The sequence below is a fragment of the Electrophorus electricus genome, chromosome 7 (genome assembly GCF_041902795.1).
Source record: "Electrophorus electricus isolate QZ-2024a chromosome 7, ASM4190279v1, whole genome shotgun sequence".
NCBI classification, from domain to species: domain Eukaryota; kingdom Metazoa; phylum Chordata; class Actinopteri; order Gymnotiformes; family Gymnotidae; genus Electrophorus; species Electrophorus electricus.
Window position 1 is genome coordinate 30868511 of NC_137503.1, and position 27566 is coordinate 30896076.

General features: G+C 38.6%; 2 protein-coding genes across 2 annotated transcripts; both read left to right on the forward strand.

The window, feature by feature from the left end:
• dsg2.1 (desmoglein 2, tandem duplicate 1) lies at positions 1-11969 on the forward strand. Its single transcript, XM_035524777.2, has 14 exons — positions 1-194; positions 2423-2542; positions 2726-2881; positions 2985-3129; positions 3261-3424; positions 3782-3916; positions 4078-4263; positions 4486-4988; positions 5083-5225; positions 7153-7374; positions 7601-7834; positions 8152-8279; positions 8437-8649; positions 8958-11969. Exons 1-14 carry the CDS (start codon positions 144-146, stop codon positions 9978-9980), a joined length of 3423 nt encoding a protein of 1140 aa, XP_035380670.1. The 5' UTR covers positions 1-143; the 3' UTR covers positions 9981-11969.
• Positions 11970-13638: 1669 nt separating this feature from the next.
• LOC113585997 (desmoglein-2.1-like) lies at positions 13639-23604 on the forward strand. Its single transcript, XM_035524489.2, has 14 exons — positions 13639-13785; positions 15095-15220; positions 15654-15800; positions 15898-16039; positions 16262-16431; positions 16613-16747; positions 17061-17246; positions 17429-17823; positions 18031-18173; positions 18304-18525; positions 18752-18985; positions 19303-19430; positions 19606-19818; positions 20127-23604. The coding sequence occupies exons 1-14, from the start codon at positions 13726-13728 to the stop codon at positions 21147-21149; spliced, it is 3324 nt and encodes a 1107-aa protein (XP_035380382.2). The 5' UTR covers positions 13639-13725; the 3' UTR covers positions 21150-23604.
• Positions 23605-27566: the final 3962 nt, after the last annotated feature.

Sequence of the window (27566 nt, forward strand, 5' to 3'; positions counted from 1 at the left end):
TAATCTGAGTCTGACTTTCATAATCTGTTATCACTGAGCATTTGACTCGGACGTCTTCTGTCGTTTGAATCCTAAAATATTTGTAATAAGTGGTTGGTGGATTCTATCGCGGGTGTGTAGGAACTAAGATCGTTCTTCCGGATATGGCCCGGCGTCTATCGCCAGTTGTGTGTCTGTTTTGTTTTGTTTTATGGGTAAGTTTATTTTATTGTTGTTCTTATTGTTGAATCAGATATTTTCCTTATCTTTTCTAACTACCCGATTACTGCCTGTTTAAGAACGCGTACGTCTGTGAAAGTTGCAAGGTTTGAAATATATGCTTTATTTCCTTGCCTATGGTAAATTGTCCCTTTAAGGTGTATATTTGAGCAGTTTATAATTGCATGGCCAGCCATCAAAATTTGTGAATTATTTAATGCGTTTTAAAATAGGCTGTAGCATATAGATATCGGTATTTTGTCGGTAGAACAAATCGACACAACGCCGGCTAGCTCTGTAGACGGATAACTTGTTTTCACTCATGCGTATTGTGACTATACTATGGATGACAATCCGTATTTGATCATATGTAGTGTTGTACTCCAATTATTTGTGACCTGTGCAGATGTCTATCTCAGTCTCATAGCAACAAGGCTAGAAAAAAAAAAACTTTTAAATGTTGCTTATTTCAAATGGAATTGACTGAAGTCTCCCATTCATATTTAATTCACCATTCCCAGTTGTGCAGTTATTGTATAGTAGTAAAGGGTGCTGGCCTAAACTGTCTTGCGCATTTTTGTGGTTTACTGAGCATTCTGTGTAGCATTTTGTTTTCTCTAATTTACATGTCTAATTCGACCTAAGAGGTAATAATCATGACCTTCATAACAAGTGTATTAACTGAGATTTTGGAAAGTATTTATTCCATTAATATGTCATATACGTGGACCCTTCAGTACTAGGGTGCGTGGATGCATGCTTTATTTAGCTTGTAGGAGTAAACATTTTTATTTTTTTTGAGAAATTCTAAAGGAACCTTGAAAACGTATTACAAGACAAGTTCTAAGAGGTTTCTATGATATGACTAAATTATTCATGTGTTGCAATAAACTGTTTTTCAATCCTACAGTGTTGTATGACAAGATCTTGATGTTTGTGTTTCCATTAATGGGGTTTTATAGTCATATAGTCACCTTTTGTCTGAATTGCCGTATAATTTATGGCATAAAAGTGCATGTATTCCATGTTACGTGCTTGTTTATGCCTTATCCATCTGTAACGGGGTCTGAATAAGGTAATTTTGAATTAGATGGCATGTCTGGCCCTAATGAGTCTGATGGTATGTTGGTAGGTGGAATGTTTAACAATATAATTACTGGCAAGCTAAATATGTAAATTAACTGTTGTTACCATTCTCAATAAAGGTAAACAAATAAATAAGTAAAACAAAAATTTCACCACAGTAGCCATTAATACCCATAGTAAAATATGCTAAGAACCAGCAAATTACAAAACCAATCATTTCAAACATTAACCATTTAAGCATTTCATCAAAATGACATATTTGGTTGTTACTGTCTTCACTACCAGACACATTACCTTTGTTGTTTTTTATAATGCAGAACATTAAGACAATTTTATTCACTTGTTCTTATCAGCACGAAAAACTCTGCTTAGTAATCTCTGTGGCTGTCAAGTCTGCCAGCAGGCATCTGCAAGACTTCTCGAATAGCACACGGGCTGAAAGGGTCTCCATGGGCGACCAGTACATCCGAACTGGTTGTTTGTACCGCAGTAATGCTGCTTCAGCAGTTCCTCAGTAGGGATTCAGTCACACTGGTCCTTGAACATGTCAGTGTGCCGTGTTCATATTAGCTGAGGGAAAAGTTTGGATGGGAGGAGCTAATATTGCCGTAGTTTCTTACCTGTGGGTTTTTCCCACAGGCCCGTGCAAGCTCTCAGGACGGCCGCCATTTTGTAACTTCCCTGTTGTATCAGCAGAGGTGTGAAATGTGTGCTGTTGCAAATAGAAAGAGTTCTTCCCATGATATGAGTCAATGTTTACTTTTGCAGCATAGAGCTTGATTCTAAATTAGGAGCATATTGATTTTTCTTTTGAACTACTTTGTGTTTAGTAGATGCAGGATGATCAGTTCCTATATTATTGCCTCAGACGGCAGAAAAAAAGAACACTGTAAACATGCATGATTGATCTGCATGATGGTTTCACAGATTTATGTGTGTGTGTATATATATATATATATATATATATATATATATATATATATATATATATATATATATATATATATATATATATATATATATATATATATGTGTGTGTGTGTGTGTATGTAAACCAGTCATACAAAACTATATAAAACTGATTTAAAACTACATAAGCTGCATTAATAAGCTGGTCTTTCTTTGTGTCTTTCCCCAGAGTGTGTTTAAAGCAGCAGATGTTTCTGTAGCTCTACACAGGCAGAAGAGAGAATGGGTTGTCCCACCTAAAATTCTGGAGGAGAATGTGGACTATACCAAAAGCGGACCTATTGCTAGAGTGAGAATGCTCTCATTATGTAATTCTTGCTTTCTGCTGTTTGACTATTATGTAGCAAAATACACTGTTGAGTAGGTAACAACTATTCTCCTGTCCAGTGACTTTATTTTGTAGATTTGGTCAAGCCTGACAACATTAATTTTGACAGATGTTATCGCAAATATTTTTGAATGTGCATTTCAGATTCGCTCAGACAAGGAGGAGATTGGCAGGTTGAGATACTCCCTATCGGGTATTGGAGCTGACATGACACCCTACAACTTGTTTGTAGTGGACGCTTCCACAGGCGAAGTGCGAATAACTGGGATCCTGGATCGAGAGGAAATTGCCCAGTACAATGTAATTTTAATCAGGGTTAAGAATCACTGTGAACTATTAACAGAGGTATTTGACATGATCGCAGTGCTGATAATGACAGTAACTGTTTCATTGACTTTTGCAGATCTCTGGAAAGGCTACATTCGTTAATCGTACTGAGGCAGAGAATATTATTCAGTTGAGGATAAAGGTGAAAGATCAGAATGACAATTCACCCATCTTCCCCACGGATATTTCACCAGGCTCTGTGTATGAACTCTCTGCTTCAGGCAAGTCCCTAACACATTAACCCCTCAGTACTCTGTAAGTACTACCCAAATGTCCTAAATATCTAAGGGGATAAAGCGGAGAAATGAATACTGATAGCTATGATTGTTAGTAACTCTAATGAAATCTTCAGACTCCTCCGTGATGACTATACGAGCAACTGATAGGGATGAGCCTGGGAACATCAACTCTCAGATTTTATATGAAATTATCAACCAGGAGCCTGCAGGGAAGAGGATGTTCAAGATCAATCGTAACGGTGAAATACGGGTTAGTGGCTCTAACCTAGACCGAGAGGTGAGAAAACACATGCAGTCCTACCAAATTTTGGTGTACAAACTCACCTAGGAGTTCAATGTATAAAAAGATAATAAAAGAGATCATTCAGATGTTTGACTGTTGTTAATGCTATAAAAACAAAGTAAAGAAACGACCGTGCTGTATTGTATTCACACAATTATAATTTCATGATGAAACCTACTTAGGTGAACCTTATTTGAATATTGCAGATCTAATTAATTAGTGCAGCCTGTGCTATGATTATGTAGTCGTACGGAATTTCAACAAAACCTTCAGTTCCACAAATGACTATTAAATAAACCAAAGTACAGAAGTCAGTGGAATATCTCATTAGAGAAAACAATTTCTCTGCAGGCTAATGACCGGTATGCACTCACTATAAAAGCTTCAGATCTCAATGGGGCGCCAGGGTGCCTCACAGGAACGGCGAGAGTCATCATCAACATCCTAGATGTCAACGACAACATTCCAACACTGGAGAGAGAATCTGTAAGCAAGGCCGAGTCCAACAGCTAGATTCCTATTAATGCATTTATTGCTATCGTGAAGGCAGCCTAAGACCTTATGTGAGACATGGAAACGCAGGACACGGAAACGCAGATAACAAAGCCATTTTTTCCATTCCATGTCTGTTTTTTCCTTGTATGCAGTACGAATGCAGCATTGAGGAGAACACAGAAGACTTAGAGGTGATGAGAATTAAAGCCAAGGATCTGGATTTGGTAGGCACGGAAAACTGGCTAGCCAAGTTCTTCATTGTCACAGGCAACGAAGCAGGACATTTTAGCATTTACACTGACCCAAACACCAATGAGGGAGTCCTGGTGCTCAACAAGGTAGAGAGATCCCCCCCCACCACACTCCTCCAAATTGTCTCTATACTCATCTGTGAGATTATCTCACTAATGGACGACGAATATGCCAATTTTCAAGACATTATTGACTGTATTATAGACATTTTTATTTCTTGCACCCCAATAATCAACAGCAGTCTGCCCCAGCATTAAGCTATACATTGGAGTCACAGAGCAAGAGTGACCTGTTCCTTTTGCTTTCAGGCTGTGGATTATGAGGAAATCAAAAATATGAATCTGGGCCTTGCTGTGTCCAATGTGGCACCTTATCACCCCTCAGTGGAGGGGGGTGCAGGGACAGTCTCAGTGGTGGTGTCACCAGGAGGAGCCGGAGATGGTACTGGTGCTGGTGGAGGAGCTGGAGCAGGGGCAGGTGGAGGTGGTGGAGCAGGGGCAGGTGGAGGTGGAGGTGGAGGTGGAGGTGGAGGTGGAGGTGGAAGTGGAAGTGGAAGTGGTGGAGCAGTGCCAGGAGCGGCTGTTGTAGGTATCCCAGGAAGTCCAGGACATCCAGGAAGCCCAGGAAGTCCAGGTGGTAAACTTTACAATGTGAATGTCAATGTAAAGAACCAACCTGAGGGACCTGTTTTCAAACCCAAAGTGAAAGCAATTCCCATTTCTGAAGATGGAAAGATGTTTGACATAACAAAGATTATTGCTAAGTACCCTGCTATCGATGGGGATACAAAGTTGCCTGCTGAGAATGTCAGGTAAGTTCATGTTAGAAGTTGTTCCATAGCTTGTACTAGTAGGTCTTTTTTCTGTCATACAGTTTAATATACAACTGATTCTTCTTTTTTCCAGATATGTTAAAGGCGCTGATCCAGACAACTGGTTGTCCATTGATGATAAAACTGGTGACATTAGATTGAACAAACTTCCAGATCGAGAATCCCCACACCTGAAGAATGGAACATACACTGCCAAGATCCTCTGTATTACTCAAGGTAATCTAGCTCTTTATATGCAGTAGTAATTCAGAAAAAAATGTCATACTTTTATTCCCTTTACCATCTACCCTCTTACACATATACCTTTCTACTTTTCACATATACCTTTTCTATATGCTTTTCTATTAACATATATTCAATCAGTAACACACCAAACTAGTTACATTGTACATATATGAAAAAATAAGTGTGGAAAATATCAGTGATTAATGAATTAATGCTTTGATTTTTATACTTTTATATTTGGACTAAAAGTATATTCAGCTTCATACTCTGTTCCAGTGAAATAAAGCTGTTTGTGGCTGTTTTAAATAAGCCAATGTTGAGGACACACAAATTTGGGCACACCATTTTTAGAAAAACTGTGGCAGTACAGTTATAGGTTCACTAGGGGGAGATATAGTTCTGTTCTCTGCTAGTACTGTTGAATTTGGTTGCAAATGCAGATAAAGGGCTATTGCAGAGACACAACTTGCAATGCAGGGGAAGTCATTCTTAAAATTCAAAAAAGGATTATAATAGGAAGGAGAACAGATCAGGCAATAAATACATTTTTAAAATCAAATTATATATTTACATCCCATTACAATTCCATTTTCACAAGCTGTCTACACTATAAAATGTATTGATAGACTGTAGGAACACTGGAGTTATTAACAGGCAGCAGAAATGGAGACAAAAACATCAAAACGTATCTTGTTACAAATTACAAATATTTGCTGTAATGTGACATTTGCAAATATCAAATGTATCAAAATAAAATACAGAATACTGGTATGAGAAATATTTAGTTGAAATAGTTTATAATTTGAAAGATGAGTTCTGTTAATTTCCCACATTATAGTTATCTGAAGTGGCCAATCAGGATTTCTTGGTGGTGGCAGGCTGCAAATTCGGGGTTCTGGGTCGTTTCACGGACTTTTTGAATGAACAGTCATGTGACATGCAACTGAACGGAACAGTTAGGCCACAGTGATGCAATAGTACTTTCTGATGACTGTAAGACTGGGATCAGGCAGATGCCTTTTATGAGCGATAAATATAAGTGAAATGAATGGAGTAACAAGCATCTAAGATCTTCAACAGTACAAGAAACCATTTGAACGAGTGCAAAAGATACAAAACTGTAACGCGTGTGGCCCGAGTGCCGAAGGGTGTGGAGCAGGACGCACAGACTTCCTCGACAAGGACGAACATTTAATCGAAACCTATAAACACAACGGCACTCGCACGTATTACAAACAAGGAACATGAAACGGTGAACAATCAGCAGACACGATAAACAGGAATACATGTAATAACAACGAGGCTACATTAACAATAAGCAGCAATCCTCCACATTATGACGAGGGTTTAAATACATAGACAAGACGAGGTACAGGTGTGTGTAGGCGTGGCCACACACGAGGATCCTCCCACTTTACGTGGCGGGCCAAACCACGTGTCTCGCGGGAGGCGAGTGCACACAATTTGTTTTCAAATTATTTTGTTACAAATGACTTCTTAATTTTTTTTTGTCCAAAATGGAAATGACAAAATACCCAAAAGTACTACATATTTTAAATACATTTAATTGAAATGCTGCCCATCTGTCAGGTGGAGACTAGTTGCTAGTTGCTCTTACAAATAAATCTTTCCGGACATTATTGCATTATTTGTCGAGTGATTTTGTATCCAAGTTAATATATATATATATATATATATATATATATATATATATATATATATATATATATATATATATATATATATATATATATATATATATATAATTAAATAGGTAATAATAAAAATATCAATTGTTCTTACACATCATTCCTGACATTTTGTCAGTGTTAATGCTTGGGCTTTTCACCCATTATAAATAGATTTTTTCTAACTAAAAGACCACAAATAAACGATTCCTTTTGATCTCTTATCATAGACATTCCCTCAAAGACTGCTACAGGCACCATCGCCATCCAGGTTGAGGATTTTAATGACCACTGCCCAAGACTGACCAGCCTTGTACAGGACATGTGCACCATACAGGGAGCGCTGTATGTTTCTGCCATGGATGAAGACCCTCCACCCAATGGCATTCCTTTCACCTTCTCCATTGTTCCAGAAAAAACCCAGGGAAAATGGAGCATTGAGCACTTAAATGGTATGTGGTGGTCTGACCAAGCATTCAGGGAAAGGGGTTATAGTTCAGTTTAGGGAAGAATTTAGTAAGTCTTTACTTACCAAAATTTTCTTCTTCAGAACGTTTGTCCAGTATTCAAATGCGCAAGTTGCTAATCGAGACAAATCTGTTTAGGCAACTTGCCCCTTTCTGATATATAGTTACACATGTACTTACAGTGATGCTGTTGTCGACAATGTTACTGTAGATACAACAGCCATTTTGAGGACCCAAGAGACTCTGTGGCCAGGGCCTAAGGAAGTGACAGTGCAGGTGCATGACCAGCAGGGGCTGTCATGTCCAGAGCCACAGGTGCTAAAGGTGGACGTGTGCACCTGTGATATCAGTGGCCATTGCTCTCCGGATGTACGTAAACTGAAGGGCTCAGTACTTGGTGGTGCAGGGATCAGTCTGATCCTCCTGGGACTTCTCATGCTATTACGTGAGTTTCGCTTTATGTCTGGTTGTTTACAGTAGAGGATACTGAACCTACAGATTTTAAAATAGGTGATATTTTAGTATATCTAACAAAGTGAAGTTCTTTAGCCTAAGTAAAGTGAAGAATATGCAGAATGTAATAAAAGTCTGTATTATTTCTCAGGGAACGCGTAAGATGCTGGACACTTGAATTTATTCCTGTATCACTTTGTTCGTGTGCTGATCTACTCCCATAGTACAAATAACTGATTGGAAATGTAATTACACAGTTACTTGTCACCATGCTTTAGCTCAGATGTATGAATCTGCTTGCCTCTACAGTCATCCCACTCTTGCTGTTGTCCTGCCAATGTGGAAAAGCTGGTTTCGGAGGAGGCTTTGCCGATATGCCCTTTGACACCAAAGAGCACCTGATCTCCTACAATACAGAAGGGCAGGGAGAAGACCGGGTAAGACTGCAAACTCAGCTTCTCCTGGTCACCCTCAGTCCCAATCAGTTACTCCCATTTGTGGGATGAATAATGAAACTGCTAAACTCCTAAGCCATGTGCAGTCTAATCTATGGCCAAACATCCTTCTAACTGCTTTTGATCTTTCTTTTGACAGGATGTGCCTTTATACATCAGACCAGGAACTGATGCAACAGATGTAGGTGGCTGCACAGAGAATGGCCATTGGATGAATGGCCAATTCATGAATAACCAATGGGTGACTAACCATTTGGGGATTAACCAAACGGTGACTGACAGGACAAATATGGCCTGGAAAGATGATGGATTGGCCCTTTCTGAACAATTCTTGAATCATTACTACTCAGGGGTAAGTTGATATTTATGAGCAAGGAGCCAATACATAACCAGAGTCTTACATTCTCCAAGGCAAGAAAGTTAACATAGGAGCTGGAGGAAGACAGCATTGCACGGCTTTATATTTCATACAGTTGTAATGTATCAGTCATACAGTTGCAATTCATTGAAGCAGAATGCTATGTCCCTTCCAGACGAGTTTGACACCTCTAGAGTTTTATATATGGTAAAGGACAATGTAGAGTGCATCCTCCATTCTAAGTTAGATCATTTATTTTTAAATAAAGTTTTAAAGTTTATTTTTCTTTATGTGTTCTGCAGAAGTGTCAGGAGCTAGATAGCACTGCCATGAACTCGTTGCTGGTGTACAACGAGGAAGGTCGTGGGTCCCCTGCAGGTTCTGTGAGCAGCTTGAGCTTCCTTGACTCTGGCAATGATCTGGAGTTCCTTAATGACCTCGAGTCAAAGTTTACCACTCTTGCTGAGATATGTGGAGGGACAAAGTTCATGACAGCCATCTCAGCTCCTGCTCCTGCTGCTGCTGCTGCTGCTGCTCCTACTCCTACTCCTGCTCCTGTTCTTGCACCTCCTCGTCCAAGACCTACTATAGAAGCAGTCTCTACAAACATCAACACCATCAATGCTGTTAACACCACCAGCACTGTCAACACTGCCAGCGCTATTAGCGCACATGCCAGACCCGCCCAGCCTTCATCTGTGCATGTGGAGAGGAATGTGGTGGTTAACGACAGCCATACTTCGATAGTGACCGATGCGACACCGGCCCAGACTGTGCTGGTGCAACAGCAGCCTTTGTACTACGTGGTGGAGCCACAGGTCCCCAGCACCGTCCTGCTGACCGAGAGGCCTGCCGTCGGCCTGGGGCAGGGCATGTATGTGCTGAACGGGGCCGAGGGGGTTCTGGTTCAGGGCTCTGTTGGAGCCCAGAACACAGGCCTGCTGCGGTCAGCTAACCTGTCTGGATCGCAAGTGCTGTTGGTGGAGAGGGGTGCACAAGGTGGACAGATCCTCCAGGGCACACTGCAGCGAGGAGGGCCCACTAGCTCTCAAGGTCTGCTGCTAGTGGAGGCGCAGGGTGGCTCTGTGATAGATGGAGCCTTGAAGAGAGGTTTTACTACAGCTGGTGGGTTGCACGTGGAAGGGGCGGGGGGGTCATCGGGAATTGTTCATGGCTCGCAGCAGAGGGGCATGACCACCAGCTCATGGTCACAGAGTGAGACTGTGGGATTGAATGGAAATTCGTACCAGGTAAGCGGACTTCCAACCTCACGGAAAGTTGTCATCCAAGAAAAGAAGGTTGTATCAAGTCAAGGCAATCTGTAATGATATGTATAACATCTTGAAAAAGAGAATACAGTAACTCCAGTTGTTTGAGGTAATGTTGTAAATGCATTACTATAAGATTCAATTTTTTATGTTCAGAGGGGTTTTTTAGCTTTGTCTACCTTGATTACACTGCAAACATTATATACACTTGTCTACCACTGGAAAACAACATTCAAGACTTTGGTTTGAAAACAATACATCCTAAGTGTTTATTTGTAACACTTTCACATAATTGATATAGGTTCTGATTATAGTTTTGTTTTGTTTTGTTTTTTTGGAATGATTTGTTACAATTTGTTCTTGAATTTAGCTTTTTTTGGGTTGGTTGTAATTTAGTCTATGCGATTTTGCAAATGTCATACTGCAAGTAATAGGGATTAACTTTAAAAAGGTTATATGTAGACTACCTTGGAAATTATTACATTTTCTACTTCCTCCAAATGATCTGCAGTGTCAGTATTCAGCTCTTTGATCCACAGTAACAGAGGTGTTTTCAGGTAAAATTCAGAAACATGTCAAAAGGCAGAAAAATTGACTAGGCAATGTTAGTATTTGAGTTTAGTCCAGCACGTATGAGCTCTACTACTGTGTACAGACAGAACATAGCAAGTCCTGTGTGTTTTAAAACAGAGAAATCCTACCATTGTATGATGACTCTCATCCCCCATGCACTTTGTGAAAGACACAAGCGCTTTCATTATTGTTTTGCTTACATTTGCTATTATGAGGAATAGGTGACTGTCTTTTAGTTGTTGTTTTTTAGGTTTCTTATGAATTTGGGTGTGGTTCTTCTGTAATTAAGTGAAATGAAAAGTGGAGTCATGAAAGGGTATGGAAACACCAAACATTATTTGGATATCTCACTAATGCAGTAGTGGGAGTAACAAAAATACAGTTTCATGTCAAAGTATTTTAAAGGCTCGGCAGGGCTTAAAGATGTTTTACAACTAATTCACTGCAGAGCTTCATTCTTTCAGACACTGTTCAAATGTTTTGATGTTTTTGTGGTGTATTAAACCACTCTTCAACAACAGCAGATCTCCCCATTTGTTGACCTGGTGGGAGCTGATAATGAGGACTCTCAAAAGAAGAAACCCTTCAAGATGTAAAAAATTACGATCACATCATGTTATGTTTGTTCATTCCTCCAGCAACTAACATTTGCACGCATTACATAATGTGCTTTTTAATTATAATTTTGTTTACAGGTGGCTTCTGAGTTGTAGCCCTATTCTAAACATTATCAATCTGACGATGAATGGTTTTGAATTTAAATGGGTCTTAAAAGTAATTCTGAGGTCAATTTATAAACCAAGGTTAAGTGTTTTTACAGACTCTATTTTTGATGTCTTTCATTATATTGTAGCATGTCCCACTAATACTTAAAATTCTTTTGTTTGTTTGTTTTTTGCTTGTTTTTGTCCACCACCTGGTTAGATCCTAAGCTATTCGGTCTTTTTTTACAGTGTTAATTTGTTTTAAATATTAGATTTTACTGAGTTATTTTACACTTTGTCTTGGTTTTGCCATGCCCCATGGTTAAATTAGAACTGGATTATCTGGATTCCAAAGCCTGTTGCTGTTTCTAAACCACATTCAACTGTTACACGCCAAAAGTCAAGCAATGCTAAACTTGAAACACAAAGACATGTGAAAATCAGATTTAATGGCTTAGCTGATCCATAGGTGATTAATGAAGATTCAAACTGTGGAGAAATTGGTATTCATGTATTAAATTAAACAAAACACAAGAGTAATGTATGGTTTATCATTTTTATGCTTTAGTTCTTGTTTTTGTAGCACTGCAAAACATTCTGTCAAGATAATGACGTTTCCATTTTAAGGGACTGGATGTGCTCTTTAAGCAGCCATTTTTCTACCAGAGCGCCAAAAGTGTGGCTGTTGGACTTGTTCCACATAGATAATTATTTTTTCTCATTTACTCAAATGTATAACACCAAAAACAATAAAGTATGATTGAAATAAGATCTTGTTGATACAGTAATATTGGCTTTATTAATCTACTTATGCCTTCTGGCTAATTAGATGGGCTTGACAGATTTCGCTTTTGATTGCATTTGTTTAGACATGTATATCACAATATTTCAAATTATGAGAAATTTTAACTTTTACTACCTTAACTATAGAAAAAACGCATTTCTCTGAGTACAAAGCATATTTTTCTTTATTTATAAAATAAAGATTTCTTAGTTTACTCCCTTGTGAGGATAAAATTGGAGGTGACCATAATATCTGTTGCTTGTATTTATAATTTACTTTATTTTATTTCCCTGGCATGATTTACAGAGCAGGTGTCTACACACAATTCTCTTAAATTAAATGTTAAAAAGGCTGAATAATATTTAACTAATTCCACAATCACACAAGTATAATTCATTCAAATGTTTACCTGCTCATCACCTGAGATGAAATGGTGCAATGCTTGCTATTCCGGTGTGAGCCAAAACTAAACATGCATTTGACCAAACTAATTAACAACATCCGCTCACATTGTAAGTAGTATATAATTATGGAACGCATACTTCAAGACTAAGAAACCTACTGGTAAAGCATTTCTGTTGAACTGTTCCCTGGAATGTGGTTTAGTCAGGGCTGTAGTGCCACATACACTTCTCTAGAATAACCTTTCATCATTAAAATGTTTTAGGTGTAACCCTTCGTTTTTGTTTTATACATCAAAGCACAGTATAGGCAGTTTGTGTAGAATTATTAAAAATATATATATATATGCAGTGGGAAAAAAGAGCTGAGCTTTGAATGAGGAATGTAAAGGAGAGTGGTGAAGAGATTGTGTCCCATAACCTGGGGAACATGACACTGAGAGATGCACCTTCAGCGGTGACCAATATGAATTTTGGGAAAGGCAAAAGACTTCAGAGGGCCTGGGTGTTCTGGACAAGGATGGAAGTACAGCCATTAATGTGAGGTTTGGAAGAAAGTGTGCCTAGGTTACAGACTGCTGCTGAAGATTTTTACAGTGACACCATCTAAGCTGATTGAGAAGTGAGTGAAATTTGTAATGTAGGCTAATTAATACAATTTCGGTTTTAGCAGTGTTTAGTTTCAGAAAGTTACTCTTCACCCATTGTCCGAGGTCTTGAATACAAAATATTAGGGTAGAGGTTGACAAGGTAGAGATGGGGCTGACATAGATCTGAAAGGCTATTTTTTAAATAATTCAGTTTTTTAATTTTGGTAAAAATTTGGTAAAAAGTTAAATTAATATTTAATATTAGTGCCCTATGCAAACTTGCACAGAGCAACTTTAACTCCAAGACTATGAAGTAGTTTTTATACTCAGACTATTTGTCCTTTGGTACATATGAACTTTGTCTCATTTTATTGCTGCCATTTCCTAATATGTTTATTGTGCTCTAACTTATGTTTACTGAACTCATGCGCTTGTTACAGTGAAGAAAAACAATACCTGCCATACACTTTTATTTTGGGCATTTCTCTGTCTGTTTATGTACTGGAGAACAAGCACTTCCTCATACCAAATCAATTCCTAAGAAGTTCCAGAGAAAATATAAAGGTGCCTTTATATAGTTACCAAGAAACACACACCTGCACCATACCCATACGCACGGACGGGACATTACAGGTCATGCAATAGTTCGAATGCCACATGGGTTACATATATACACGATCTTTTTGAGGGCTCCAGTCATAACTGTTTTGTCTTAGCTTGGTTTTCTTTTAGCTTGTTTCTGGAACACTAATGTGGATGATGTCCTGCTCTTCACTGAGCCAGGTTCTGATCCTCTTCTTGGCTGTAAAGGTAAGAGAAAATTTACACAACTCATGATTTTGATGTCAGGATTAGGATCTTCACAAAGTAAATACACTTTGTGTACAACTGATATGCAGTGTTATCTGTACAGTCTTTTTCCTTGGTAAAATCTAATCTAAAATCTAATATTTTATAACAATACAACTACTTTTTTTGCAAAGATGCAGAATACAAAGAATATTTTTGTGAACATTCGACATTCCAACATCTGGACTTTTGAACCCTCATTTCTTACATAGTCTAAATTGTTCCAAAAGTTGAAATTATTTAGTCTTCTTCCATTTACAAATAGAAACCAATCCATGTGACTGCTGTTGCTGTGGGGGTTTTGTGTCAATTGTACATGTGAATTCCATTTACATTTACAATTACGGCATTTGGCAGACGCTCTTATCCCCGAGTGACTTACAAAAGTGCTTTGTTATTCATCATTAAGTCAATAAATAACAATACCTGAAAACAGATATTCAATCCTTTTTCCTGCAAGATGCTTACCCTGCATTACTCCAGTTTTGCATTACGTACCACCACAACCTGGGAACAGACGCGTGAATATTTAGAGGCAGAAACAAAGCTGAAAATGTGACAATGATCGCAATATTGCTTTTATTCCAGTCACAATTGCTCTTTGAAACAAGACTGGTGCTGGGATACCGCCAGTCACCTCGGGAAACTAGCTGCAGCAGACTACACAGTGTACGGACTCACACTGATTGTGTGGGGTTATTTTATGGGTTTTCAACATTTATGTATGTTGTATACTATGTCTGTTTGTTCCATTTGGGAATAACTAGATGGATCCTAGTTTTACATTGTAACAGTCAGACTAGAACAGAACTAGAACAGAATGTGTATTGACTTGGCATGTATCGCAACAGGGAGCCTTTAGTCATACTGCAGCATGTGGCCATGTGTCATTTTTCCATACTTATGTCCAAGTGGTAATCAGGGTTTTTAAAACCATCTACAAAACCACAAATTCACACTGCCTGATATCTGAACTAATACATTTAAATATACAAGTTACAGTTAATAGGAGGGGCAAGTCCCTGTTATCAGTTTGTTATCAGTGTGCAAGGTTTCCAGAGGAACAGAAAGTTCCAGACAGAGATCCTTAATCAAAGTACTTAAACAAATATAGTGTCCGTGTGAGTGTAATATACAGACATTAATCCATATACAGTGCTTTTAACAGTTTTAACAGAATGCAAAACATGATGATTATACCTCAGATATAATGGAGTTAAATAGGCAATAACCAAGCTGAAACAGTCCTTAACAATTTGTTTTGTCTCAGGTCCTGATTGCTCCAGTACACTGCCAGAAGCAGAGAAGGAGCCAGCGACTCAGGCGGGAATGGGTGATCCCTTCCATCAAGCTTTGGGAGAATAAGAGATACACTTTAGATGATAACATTGGCAGAGTAAGACAACCACGATCTGTAGTATGGTCTGTGTCCAGGTGTGGCTTACCACTGATCACGGAAGTGTTGTTACAGAACAGCTGGATAGTTCAGTTTCCAGGTTAAAAAATTATAAAACAAAATAAATATCCATAGAATTTTGGCCTAAGCACCAAACTTTGCTTATTAGGGTGGCATCTTGGTGACACAAAATTGTGGCAAGACTTTTACTTTTTGGGCCAGAATCTCTTACCACAGTTAATGATTTCACAAGTACTATCACAGTTACAGGTATTATTTCTAGTATTAACAAAGAATATAGGAATGTAAATTAAAACTGTAAATCTTTATTGTAGATTTTTACATCTAAAATGTAAATCTAAATCTAAAATGTAAATCTTTGCACAGATATATGTTTTACTGTGTAATTGTGTTTCCATGGAATCTCTTTTAGATCCTCTCAGATATGAGTGTTGACCTGTACTACACACTGAAGGGTCCAGGCGCTGACCAGCCACCCTATAATTTATTTCTGGTGGACAAAAACGGAAATGTTCACGTTACAGGCATTCTGGATAGAGAGGAAATACCAGAGTACAATGTGAGGACAGTACACAAGAAAACACATGCACACTCAAAACAGACACACAATACGCACACCTAGCTTCAGTTATAACCATGGTTCTTTCTTTTCACAGCTTGTCGCAAATGCTTGGTTTAGAAATAACACCATCGCTGAAAAAAACATGAATTTATTCTTTAAAGTACTTGATGAGAATGATAACCCACCAGTGTTTACTGAGCCAGAGCCAGTGAGCATTTATGAAGGCAGTCCTGGTGGTGAGTGCACTTCTCCTAGTACCATTTACGCACCTGGAAACGACTTAGGTACAGCACAAACGTTTGATGGTGCCACCATCTCCTACAACACTGAAGGATGTGGGGAACAAATAACACACAAGTTTCCTTGACAATTCCAAATTTTTATTTATTTTTTATGGGGAGAATGTCCATTGAGAGTGTTTGACCTTGATTTTATAGTTCATGTTTCTTTACTCACAGGTACGTTTGTAACTCGCATAATTGCGACAGATGCAGATTTGCCGGGATCTCTTCACACAAAGATATCTTACAAAATAATCAACCAGGATCCAGATAATGGGAAGCTCTTCTTTACCATTAATAAACACTCTGGAAATATCTACGTAAAGGACTCATCACTTGATAGAGAGGTATTTATTTTTAATCATTTTGTGTATGTAACTGCACTCTTTCTGCAAGCACACTGAGGTGCCATTACACTAACAACCTGCTTGTAAACACACTTAAATGTGCTTATAGATGTTCCTGCCATGTATGCTAGCCTTTTTATCCCATTCTAGCACTTAACCTATATTCAATGTTTCTCATCAGACCCAAAATTCTTATGTTCTGACCGTGAAGGCCACTGATATGGATGGTGATGAAAATGGCAACTCTGCAACAACCACAGTACAGATCAATCTCTTAGACATTAATGACAACATGCCCACTTTGGACAAGGATGAGGTTGATTATTTTTCATATTGTTAGCAGTTTCAGATTTTGATACTATTACAATCTCTTGCAATCTCTACAATCTCTAGCAAATCACCACTGTTTTTGTTATATTCTTTCTTATACAATATACATTCTCTATTTCTGCTTACAATTATGAATATATGTATATGTATAAAGTTATTTTATTTATATATTTTTCAACTGATTATACCGTAAGAAAAAAAAATTATTTGAACAAAAGATGTTGAAATCAGGTGCCATCTCACAAATTCCCGTTATCACAAATGGAAGTGGGTATAATAGGTGATATTTTCTTATTAAGTATGTAGTGTCTGTCGATGAGAACATGGCTGATGCAGAAGTTCTGCGTATCCCGGCTATGGACAAAGATGAGGAGAGGACAGACAACTGGTATGCCATATTTCAGATTGTCTCAGGAAATGAGGATGGATATTTTGCCTTTAAAACGGACCCAAACACAAATGAGGGAATCCTGTATGTAGTCAAGGTTTGTCCATACCTTCATCCTTGAGTTGAGGTCTTTTAAAAAAGACAATGGCCGAAAGTATGAGCAGAATTAAGGAATGTTAAAAAATGCTATTTTCAGTCATTACTGAATAAATGTTACATTATGTACTGACAATTTAAACTTACCATGTATTATCAATTTTGTCTTGATCTCTTCTGTAGCCTATTGACTTTGAGACTGCCCCTAATCTGCAGTTGGGTGTGATGGTTGAAAATAAAGCCCCTCCAGGGCTAGGAGGAGGGGTGGGATCAGGGGGCGGGGATGGTGCTGGAGGAGGAGCTCCTGGTACAGGAACAGGCAGTGGAGTGGAAGGAGCAGGTGGTTCAGGAAGCAGACCTGGAAAACCTAGCACTGGATTTACCAACACAGGCCTATTAAAGCAGAAGATATATTCTTTGAAAGTCAACGTGAACAATAAGCTGGAGGGACCTAAATACAATCCAAAAACTAAACATCTATCTATGTCAGAGAACAATAAGGGCAATTCCATTCCAAGGGTTATTGCCACTTACCCTGCCATAGATGGTGACACGGGCAGAAATGCAGAAAATGTCAGGTTAGAATTTATCTGAATTCTAGATTTTCAGGAATTTACTTTATGCATCAAAATTCAAATAAATGCACTAGACCATTTCAATGAATGGAACCAGTTCAGATTATTCAAAAGTAACTCTAATTTACATAATAGCAACACAGCTTGCTATAGTTTATTATACCATATCTTGCCTATGAATTTTTTAACATGTACCTAATTTATTTTTAGATATGCTAAAGGTTATGATCCTGCAAACTGGCTAGCCATTGATGAACAAACAGCTGAAATCACACTGACTAAGGAACCAGACCGAGAATCAACTTATCTCATCAATGGAACCTACTATGCAAAGATCCTCTGTCTAACAAATGGTAAATGGTGACTGTAAAATTCTAAGCATTTGAAGCACTAATCCTTAGGGTAATGTAAAAGAAAATTAAGATTGGATAAAGTTTATCTAAAGATAATAAATACATTTTTCTCTTTGATCTCTTATCATAGACATTCCCTCAAAGACTGCTACAGGCACCATCGCCATCCAGGTTGAGGATTTTAATGACCACTGCCCAAGACTGACCAGCCTTGTACAGGACATGTGCACCATACAGGGAGCGCTGTATGTTTCTGCCATGGATGAAGACCCTCCACCCAATGGCATTCCTTTCACCTTCTCCATTGTTCCAGAAAAAACCCAGGGAAAATGGAGCATTGAGCACTTAAATGGTATGTGGTGGTCTGACCAAGCATTCAGGGAAAGGGGTTATAGTTCAGTTTAGGGAAGAATTTAGTAAGTCTTTACTTACCAAAATTTTCTTCTTCAGAACGTTTGTCCAGTATTCAAATGCGCAAGTTGCTAATCGAGACAAATCTGTTTAGGCAACTTGCCCCTTTCTGATATATAGTTACACATGTACTTACAGTGATGCTGTTGTCGACAATGTTACTGTAGATACAACAGCCATTTTGAGGACCCAAGAGACTCTGTGGCCAGGGCCTAAGGAAGTGACAGTGCAGGTGCATGACCAGCAGGGGCTGTCATGTCCGGAGCCACAGGTGCTAAAGGTGGACGTGTGCACCTGTGATATCAGTGGCCATTGCTCTCCGGATGTACGTAAACTGAAGGGCTCAGTACTTGGTGGTGCAGGGATCAGTCTGATCCTCCTGGGACTTCTCATGCTATTACGTGAGTTTCGCTTTATGTCTGGTTGTTTACAGTAGAGGATACTGAACCTACAGATTTTAAAATAGGTGATATTTTAGTATATCTAACAAAGTGAAGTTCTTTAGCCTAAGTAAAGTGAAGAATATGCAGAATGTAATAAAAGTCTGTATTATTTCTCAGGGAACGCGTAAGATGCTGGACACTTGAATTTATTCCTGTATCACTTTGTTCGTGTGCTGATCTACTCCCATAGTACAAATAACTGATTGGAAATGTAATTACACAGTTACTTGTCACCATGCTTTAGCTCAGATGTATGAATCTGCTTGCCTCTACAGTCATCCCACTCTTGCTGTTGTCCTGCCAATGTGGAAAAGCTGGTTTCGGAGGAGACTTTGTCGATATGCCCTTTGACACCAAAGAGCACCTGATCACCTACAATACAGAAGGGCTGGGAGAAGACCGGGTAAGACTGCAAACTCAACTTCTCCTGGTCACCCTCAGTCCCAATCAGTTACTCCCATTTGTGAATAATGTTACTCCCATTAGATGAATAATGAAACTGCTAAACTCCTAAGCCATGTGCAGTCTAATCTATGGCCAAACATCCTTCTAAATGCTTTTGATCTTTCTTTTGACAGGATGTGCCTTTATACATCAAACCAGGAACTGATGCAACAGATGTAGGTGGCTGCACAGAGAATGGCCATTGGATGAATGGCCAATTCATGAATAACCAATGGGTGACTAACCATTTGGGGAATAGCCAAACGGTGACTGACAGGACAAATATGGCCTGGAAAGATGATGGATTGGCCCTTTCTGAACAATTCTTGAATCATTACTACTCAGGGGTAAGTTGATATTTATGAGCAAGGAGCCAATACATAACCAGAGTCTTGCATTCTCCAAGGCAAGAAAGTTAACATAGGAGCTGGAGGAAGACAGCATTGCACGGCTTTATATTTTATACAGTTGTAATGTATCAGTCATACAGTTGCAATTCATTGAAGCAGAATGCTATGTCCCTTCCAGACGAGTTTGACACCTCTAGAGTTTTATATATGGTAAAGGACAACGTAGAGTGCATCCTCCATTCTAAGTTAGATCATTTATTTTTAAATAAAGTTTTAAAGTTTATTTTTCTTTATGTGTTCTGCAGAAGTGTCAGGAGCTAGATAGCACTGCCATGAACTCGTTGCTGGTGTACAACGAGGAAGGTCGTGGGTCCCCTGCAGGTTCTGTGAGCAGCTTGAGCTTCCTTGACTCTGGCAATGATCTGGAGTTCCTTAATGACCTCGAGTCAAAGTTTACCACTCTTGCTGAGATATGTGGAGGGACAAAGTTCATGACAGCCATCTCAGCTCCTGCTCCTGCTGCTGCTGCTGCTGCTGCTCCTACTCCTACTCCTGCTCCTGTTCTTGCACCTCCTCGTCCAAGACCTACTATAGAAGCAGTCTCTACAAACATCAACACCATCAATGCTGTTAACACCACCAGCACTGTCAACACTGCCAGCGCTATTAGCGCACATGCCAGACCCGCCCAGCCTTCATCTGTGCATGTGGAGAGGAATGTGGTGGTTAACGACAGCCATACTTCGATAGTGACCGATGCGACACCGGCCCAGACTGTGTTGGTGCAACAGCAGCCTTTGTACTACGTGGTGGAGCCACAGGTCCCCAGCACCGTCCTGCTGACCGAGAGGCCTGCCGTCGGCCTGGGGCAGGGCATGTATGTGCTGAACGGGGCCGAGGGGGTTCTGGTTCAGGGCTCTGTTGGAGCCAAGAACACAGGCCTGCTGCGGTCAGCTAACCAGTCTGGATCGCAGGTGCTGTTGGTGGAGAGGGGTGCACAAGGTGGACAGATCCTCCAGGGCACACTGCAGCGAGGAGGGCCCACTAGCTCTCAAGGTCTGCTGCTAGTGGAGGCGCAGGGTGGCTCTGTGATAGATGGAGCCTTCAAGAGAGGTTTTACTACAGCTGGTGGGTTGCACGTGGAAGGGGCGGGGGGGTCATCGGGAATTGTTCATGGCTCGCAGCAGAGGGGCATGACCACCAGCTCATGGTCACAGAGTGAGACTGTGGGATTGAATAGAAATTCTTACCAGGTAAGCGGACTTCCAACCTCACGGAAAGTTGTCATCCAAGAAAAGAAGGTTGTATCAAGTCAAGGCAATCTGTAATGATATGTATAACATCTTGAAAAAGAGAATACGGTAACTCCAGTTGTTTGAGGTAATGTTGTAAATGCATTACTATAAGATTCAATTTTTTATGTTCAGAGGGGTTTTTTAGCTTTGTCTACCTTGATTACACTGCAAACATTATATACACTTGTCTACCACTGGAAAACAACATTCAAGACTTTGGTTTGAACACAATACATCCTAAGTTTTCATTTTTAATACTTTCACATAATTGATATAGGTTCTGATTTATGGTTTTTTGTTTTTTGTTTTGTTTTGGGTTTTTTTGGAATGTTTTACAATTTGTTCTTGAATTTAGCTTTTTTATGGGTTGGTTGTATTTCAGTCTATGCGATTTTGCAAATGTCATACTGCAAGTAAAAGGCGCAGGGTGCCTCTGTGATAGATGGAGCCTTCAAGATAGGTGTCACTATAGCTGGAAGGTTGCACGTGGAAGGGGCGGGGGGGTCATCGGGAATTGTTCATGGCTCGCAGCAGAGGGGCATGACTTCCAGCTCATGAGTAAGGGATTTAATGAAAATTTGATTCAGGTAAATGGACTACAAACCTCAAGGAAGGTTGACAGCCAAGATAAGAAAATTGTCTCTAGTCAAGACAATTTGTAATGATCTGTGAACATCTCTTTTACTGCATACATTATATACACTTAACTTTGGAAAACAACATTTGTATTTTTTGTACATTTGAAAATAATTTTTTTGCTTTATACTTTTACATATTGGTATTCATTAATGCTTTTATAAATGTTTTAGCAATTATTCTTGAATTTAGAATTCTTTTTACGGTTGGTTCTGTGTTAGCCTATGTGAGACCTTAACATTTTCAAGGTTATATGTAGACACCCTTGTAAATTATAAATGTTCTACTTCTTCCAAATCATAATTTGCTGTGGTAGCATTTAACTCATTGATCCACAGTAACAGAGGTTTTTTCAGGTAAAATTCATGTACATGTCAAGAGGCAGAAAATGTGAATACTGAATGTTAGCATTTGACTTTAATCCAGCAAGGCTGAGCAATACCTAACTTGGTTATGGTTAACAACGCATGTTCAATGGAGATTTAACTCACCTAATGACAAAACTTATTTGTGCTAAAGCAGTGAAGGGTGGATAAATCAGGGATCCTTCTCCAGTAAGAGTGGATCAGAAGTTGTAGTTGTTACTAATGTTTATTCTGTGCACACCTGGTTTTCAGAGTGGAACCTTATGTAAGGACGAGTATGGCTTCCCCGTGGAGAATGCAGCCTCGTCTTGATAAAGAAATCCTGGGAAACTATTATAATATAACAAATTGAAGGGGCATCTCATACCTTTAACTGTTCATCATCCTTTCCTTTCATCCTTTTCTTGCATCTTAGTCCCTTAGAAACAAGGATGTGAGGAAAAGATGCGAGGACGAAGGAATCAACGTTAAAGGGATTTACGAATTGAGCTGTTCTTGTTCACTCCATTGTCACTATCATCACCTGCTGATGACTCGATGCACGGCTGTATCTGGACTTTTACGGATCTGCCGAAACCCAAAGAGCTTATTTTGTTCTTTTGATCACACACCCACCACACACCCATACGGTTCTGTTGCACTGAGAAACACATACACACGAAAAGGACATGCTTAATGTGTGCATTTACAAACTTGCACATGAAAACCTAAATGGTAGTTATTATATCCATATGACATACAGAACAAAAAATTGAAATGCAAAATAAAGTTGACAATAAAAAAATTGAGCTAGAGACTTGGGGTGGCGATTGTGTAACCTGTCGTGAGCATACATCACACATGTGATGTGGCACACACCTGTGCCTCCTCGCTCTGCAAGCCTGCTGTCGTGGTCTCCTCGAGTTGACCAAGTGCGTTTACAGAATCGATACGTCCTTAAGCATGGTGGAGCGCGATGGATATCTGGGTCGTGACGTAGGACAGAGCAAGAAGTTACAAGATATGCCCTGAGTGCGTTGCTGTGGATAAGTAACTTACTGCACCAGTTTGTAGTTCAATTAAAATCGAAATAACGGTGCAAAGTGCAGTTATATTACCTTTTTATATATATTGGAATTATTTAAGTAATTTTACTATATTTAGGCAGATAAGATAACCAAATAACAAATAGTTGCCATACTCACTGCAGGTAAGTGAGGTTGTATTTCGTTATATTTGTTCTTCTATTTGTGCTCTCATTGTAGAGTAAACTCAACATTGTCCACAAGTGAGTGTCCATGTCTTTTTGTGAGAGGAATACCACAATAGGCTACACTAATACAGTGGTTTTTAATAAAATGGAGAGTGAAGGTATATGCATTTTGAATGCTGGAAATGAATCTATATAACATGTATGTTGAAATGCTTTCCTTATTCATGTCCTGCATGTTGTTCTTGTAAATCTAAGATGTATGAAGATGTACTTCTAATCTTTGTTGTAAATTTGAATAAAAGGCTTTATTTGAACAAATCACACTGTGTGTTTCATGATGATCCATCATGAAAGGATTAAGAAAGGGAGAAGGGTTTTGTGTGTGTGTGTGTGTGTGTGTGTGTGTGTGTGTGTGTGTGTGTGTGTGTGTGTGTGTGTTCTTTTATTGACTGTAAATAGTACTTCAGTACTGCTATTTGGAAGAGGGCACCCTGTGTTTGGATGAAAGGTTTTGTTTATGGTTTGTACCTTCTTGTTTTTCACAACAACAACAAAAAAACATTCTTAAAGTATGAAAATAGATTTCTAATGTGGTAAGGAAAATGTTTTTTATAATTGGCAATTTTTCATTCAGTATAAAATAACTGTAAAATATAACAATTTGTCCATCGTAATTATGAAATTTGTCCTTATGTATGTTGATTGGTAATTATTTTATTATGTGGGGTCAGCAGTATTAGCAGACACTATATAACTCAATCACTCCTGTAGGGCTACAAACAGAAAGCTTCTCTTCACCAGGGAAGAACTGGTGCACTGTGGTTAAAATTAATCACAGGTCACAGGTTACTTTTTCATGTTCATACAAGCACTCAGCAGCAGTTTCTTTCTCCTACTTACCAAAAGTTCAAACAATTAAGAACTATTTCTTCACATTTATATAGTACTTGTTTTCTGTTACTGCTTTGAATAGAAGTGGAAGTGTAAAATTTGAATATGACATGTAACTGACATAGTTTCTAAGAATAGTCTTCAATATTACGTTTTATATTATTATAAATTATATATATATATATCTTGGATAAATCTGTAGTTTAGCAGCTAAGCTCATTTTTGCATAAGAATTATTTACAATAAATATTTATATCAGTGTCAGTAGTAAACCCATTAACATCCTCCAGCCAGTGCTGCGTCTTGCAACTGTGTGTGGCGTTTGGCACTATAGACCCAAACATTCTACTAGACTAGCAAGAAAGTAATGTGGCGATAATGGTCTGATACTCTCCTGCTTCCTGTCTGACTGACCTCTGAAAACAGGAAACACAAAACAGAAACAGTTCACTGACCTTAAGACGTTAAACACAGCGCAAAGGTTACAAATAAACAGAACTCCATGAGTTGTATATAAGTGCAATAATGTACGATATACTGAGCTTGTCATTTTGAAATGAATGTTGGAAGCAGATGTTTTAAAAAAATAAGCCTAGCAAAAACGTTTAAGATTTGTGCTGTATTTACCTATAATTGTTACATACATTGCGTTGTATTCTATAGTAGAATCTTACATTTAGGTGAGAAAACACTTTTTCTTTTAAATATAAAAACAAAATACAATTGTTAAAACATATAAATGTGTAGCCATTATGCACTTTTTAATATTTTTAATGTTTAATCTGTTTAATGTTTAAATAATGTTGTGTCTATTTTCTAAGGCAAAGAAAAAATAAGAAAATAATTGAGGATGAGTAAGAATAAGTGAGTCAAAGACTGAACCTGTGGAGACCTGTAGCTCACTAAGCTCACTAAGTGTGTGTGTGTGTGTGTGTGTGTGTGTGAGAGAGAGATAAAAAGACATAAAGAAGAGAGTCACAGAGAAAGTGACATTTTTCTTCTTAGCAAAAAACACTTGTGAAACAAAGTTAATAAAACTATTTGTTTTCATTATTATGAAACTTGAACATTAGAAAATAATTAGACCAAAATTTCTAAGGGCTCATGACCAGATAACGATAGCAGATTTCACATAAAAGAAATATAGACAATATATCAAAAATAAATACTCAGTTTTAATATGCAATAACCACTGAGTAGACAGATATTGATTTTGTTGTAACATTATTTTTTTTTAATCTCACATTTGAATCCAAACAGAAATGTAATCCATGCAAAGGAACAAATATTCAGCTCACAGAACAATATACTGCAAAATTTACAGAAAACTGTAGGGCAATAATACCAACATGCCAGGTTTTTTCTACATATTGGGTATTTATACTACCACAAAATATGAAAAACCAGACAGTCCACTTTTTTAGCCTGTATGTCCAGTTGTCCGATATCAGGTGGAGTTCTTGAACAAGGAATACAATCATATTGATCAGTTTATTTGTCCCTACATAGGCCAGTCAAAATTTGGCAGGCAAATGAAGGATGCAGGTGGAAGAAACATTAGTGGTGAGTTTAACAGAATGGAGCTTCTGGTTTGGGCTTGTTGACGAGCCTAACCTCGTGACAATGTTTGGTGGAAGCCTAATATCATTTGAGGTTGATCTATGTATGTGTCAATGTATCCAGGAATCCAAATGATTTCACACACCATGGGAACTCTTTAAGCATTTAGTAAGGAAAGGCACACTGCATTTCTCACATTCATATGTTGTACATTTATCACATCTATGTCTACATCTATAGAAAGGTTCCCCTGTGTTTACAGACCAGTGAAATGTATCATACCTTGCTGTGCATTGATTGGCAGCTATAAGCAAAAATCTCCTTCCTGACCAATTTTCAATTTTTTTTCAATCGCTCTGTGTCATATGCACTTAACAGGTCAAGCTCAATGAAAATAAATGTCACCACCAACGTCTTCTCTGTTAAAAACCCAGCTATTCACCACTGCATTGCAAAGAAACCATGAGAAGATTGGCCAACACCGCTTTGTGAATTGTAAAAGAATTGTGGCTTTGTACATTGACCCCTGGAGATTATGTATATCCACACCACCTACTTTTTGATTGTATTTGAATATGCACACAGGCTGCTGAATTCTGTATAGACTAGCTTTTCCTTGTTCCACCTGTTTACATACGCACCAGAGTACTTAATCAACAGTGCTGTTGCCATTGGAACAACATTGTTATCCTTCTTGTGCACTAAGAGGAGTTTCTCTTTCGCGTTTGTGAAAGGGAGAGCACACAAGCAGTAACTGCGGAGGGTTCTGCTACTCTCACAACCTCGCTTTGCCGTTCTATCCAGTAGACTAAAGTAGTGAAAGTAAAAGGTTGCGATGTGCACTCTTGAACTGGTGAGGCTCCTCTGCTAGCGTGGCCAGACCAGGCAGTACACTTGAGTCCTACCTTAAGTCACTCACAGTGACTAGCATGTGCACTCCACCATATAGATACATACAATACTTATAGCCTTCTTCACACTGGCTCCCAGCCAAGGGCCGGGGGGAGGTATCTCCTGAATATCAGCGCTGTGATCTCCCCCCATTATCTTCCATGTGTTTCATCTGTGCCTTCTTCGTTTTCCCACCCTTGCATGTATTTAAGCCTTATGCGCCCCAGCTCCCTTCGTGGAGTCTTGCCAATCTGCGAGTGTGTCCATCTCGGCGTGTTTACCATGTGTTTAGACTTCCGTGTTTTCACCTGTTTTTGCGATCGGTGATGGCCTCACCGTGGCCACGTCATCCTTATTCAGGTTTAGCTTCTTAGCTTTGGCTTGTATGGCATAAGGGTTTGATATTTCAATTTGATCTCTCTCAGTGAAGACGGGTACAGCAGGCACCACACAGTGAGTCGGGTTTAGTTAGCTTAAAGCAACTTGCTGCTGTGGTGCCATAAGTAATAGATTCTGGAATCTCGAATGACTGTGTTTGCTTTTGACTTGCATCTGATGGACTTAACGAATAACAAAATTTGGCAGGCTTCAAATCGTCGACAGCAAACATGCGCATCCTTTATTATGTAGAGCATTACAAATATAAGTGCTACACCCATGATGGGATATTTTATTTAGACTATTTAATCATTTCACTACATTTACACAATAAATAAAACATGAAACATAACTTTTAACAAAGTCATGGAAAATAAAAACAATATTAAAATATTTTTAAGTCATAACATTGATAGCAGATAAATCGACTACAACTTTAATATATATATATATATATATATATATATATATATATATATATATATATATATATATATATATATATATAACATGTAAAATATCAAATGAATAGAATAA

What these genes read in the sequence shown, in the direction of transcription:
- dsg2.1 (XM_035524777.2), top strand. Translation starts at nt 144, where the DNA reads ATGGCCCGGCGTCTATCGCCAGTTGTGTGTCTGTTTTGTTTTGTTTTA. An exon ending in GCTCTAACCTAGACCGAGAG is followed by an intron (nt 3,425 to 3,781) that starts GTGAGAAAACAC and finishes ATTTCTCTGCAG; the next exon opens with GCTAATGACCGGTATGCACT. An exon ending in CAACACTGGAGAGAGAATCT is followed by an intron (nt 3,917 to 4,077) that starts GTAAGCAAGGCC and finishes CCTTGTATGCAG; the next exon opens with TACGAATGCAGCATTGAGGA.
- LOC113585997 (XM_035524489.2), top strand. Translation starts at nt 13,726, where the DNA reads ATGTGGATGATGTCCTGCTCTTCACTGAGCCAGGTTCTGATCCTCTTC. An exon ending in TCCTCTTCTTGGCTGTAAAG is followed by an intron (nt 13,786 to 15,094) that starts GTAAGAGAAAAT and finishes GTTTTGTCTCAG; the next exon opens with GTCCTGATTGCTCCAGTACA. An exon ending in GGGACTTCTCATGCTATTAC is followed by an intron (nt 18,986 to 19,302) that starts GTGAGTTTCGCT and finishes TTGCCTCTACAG; the next exon opens with TCATCCCACTCTTGCTGTTG.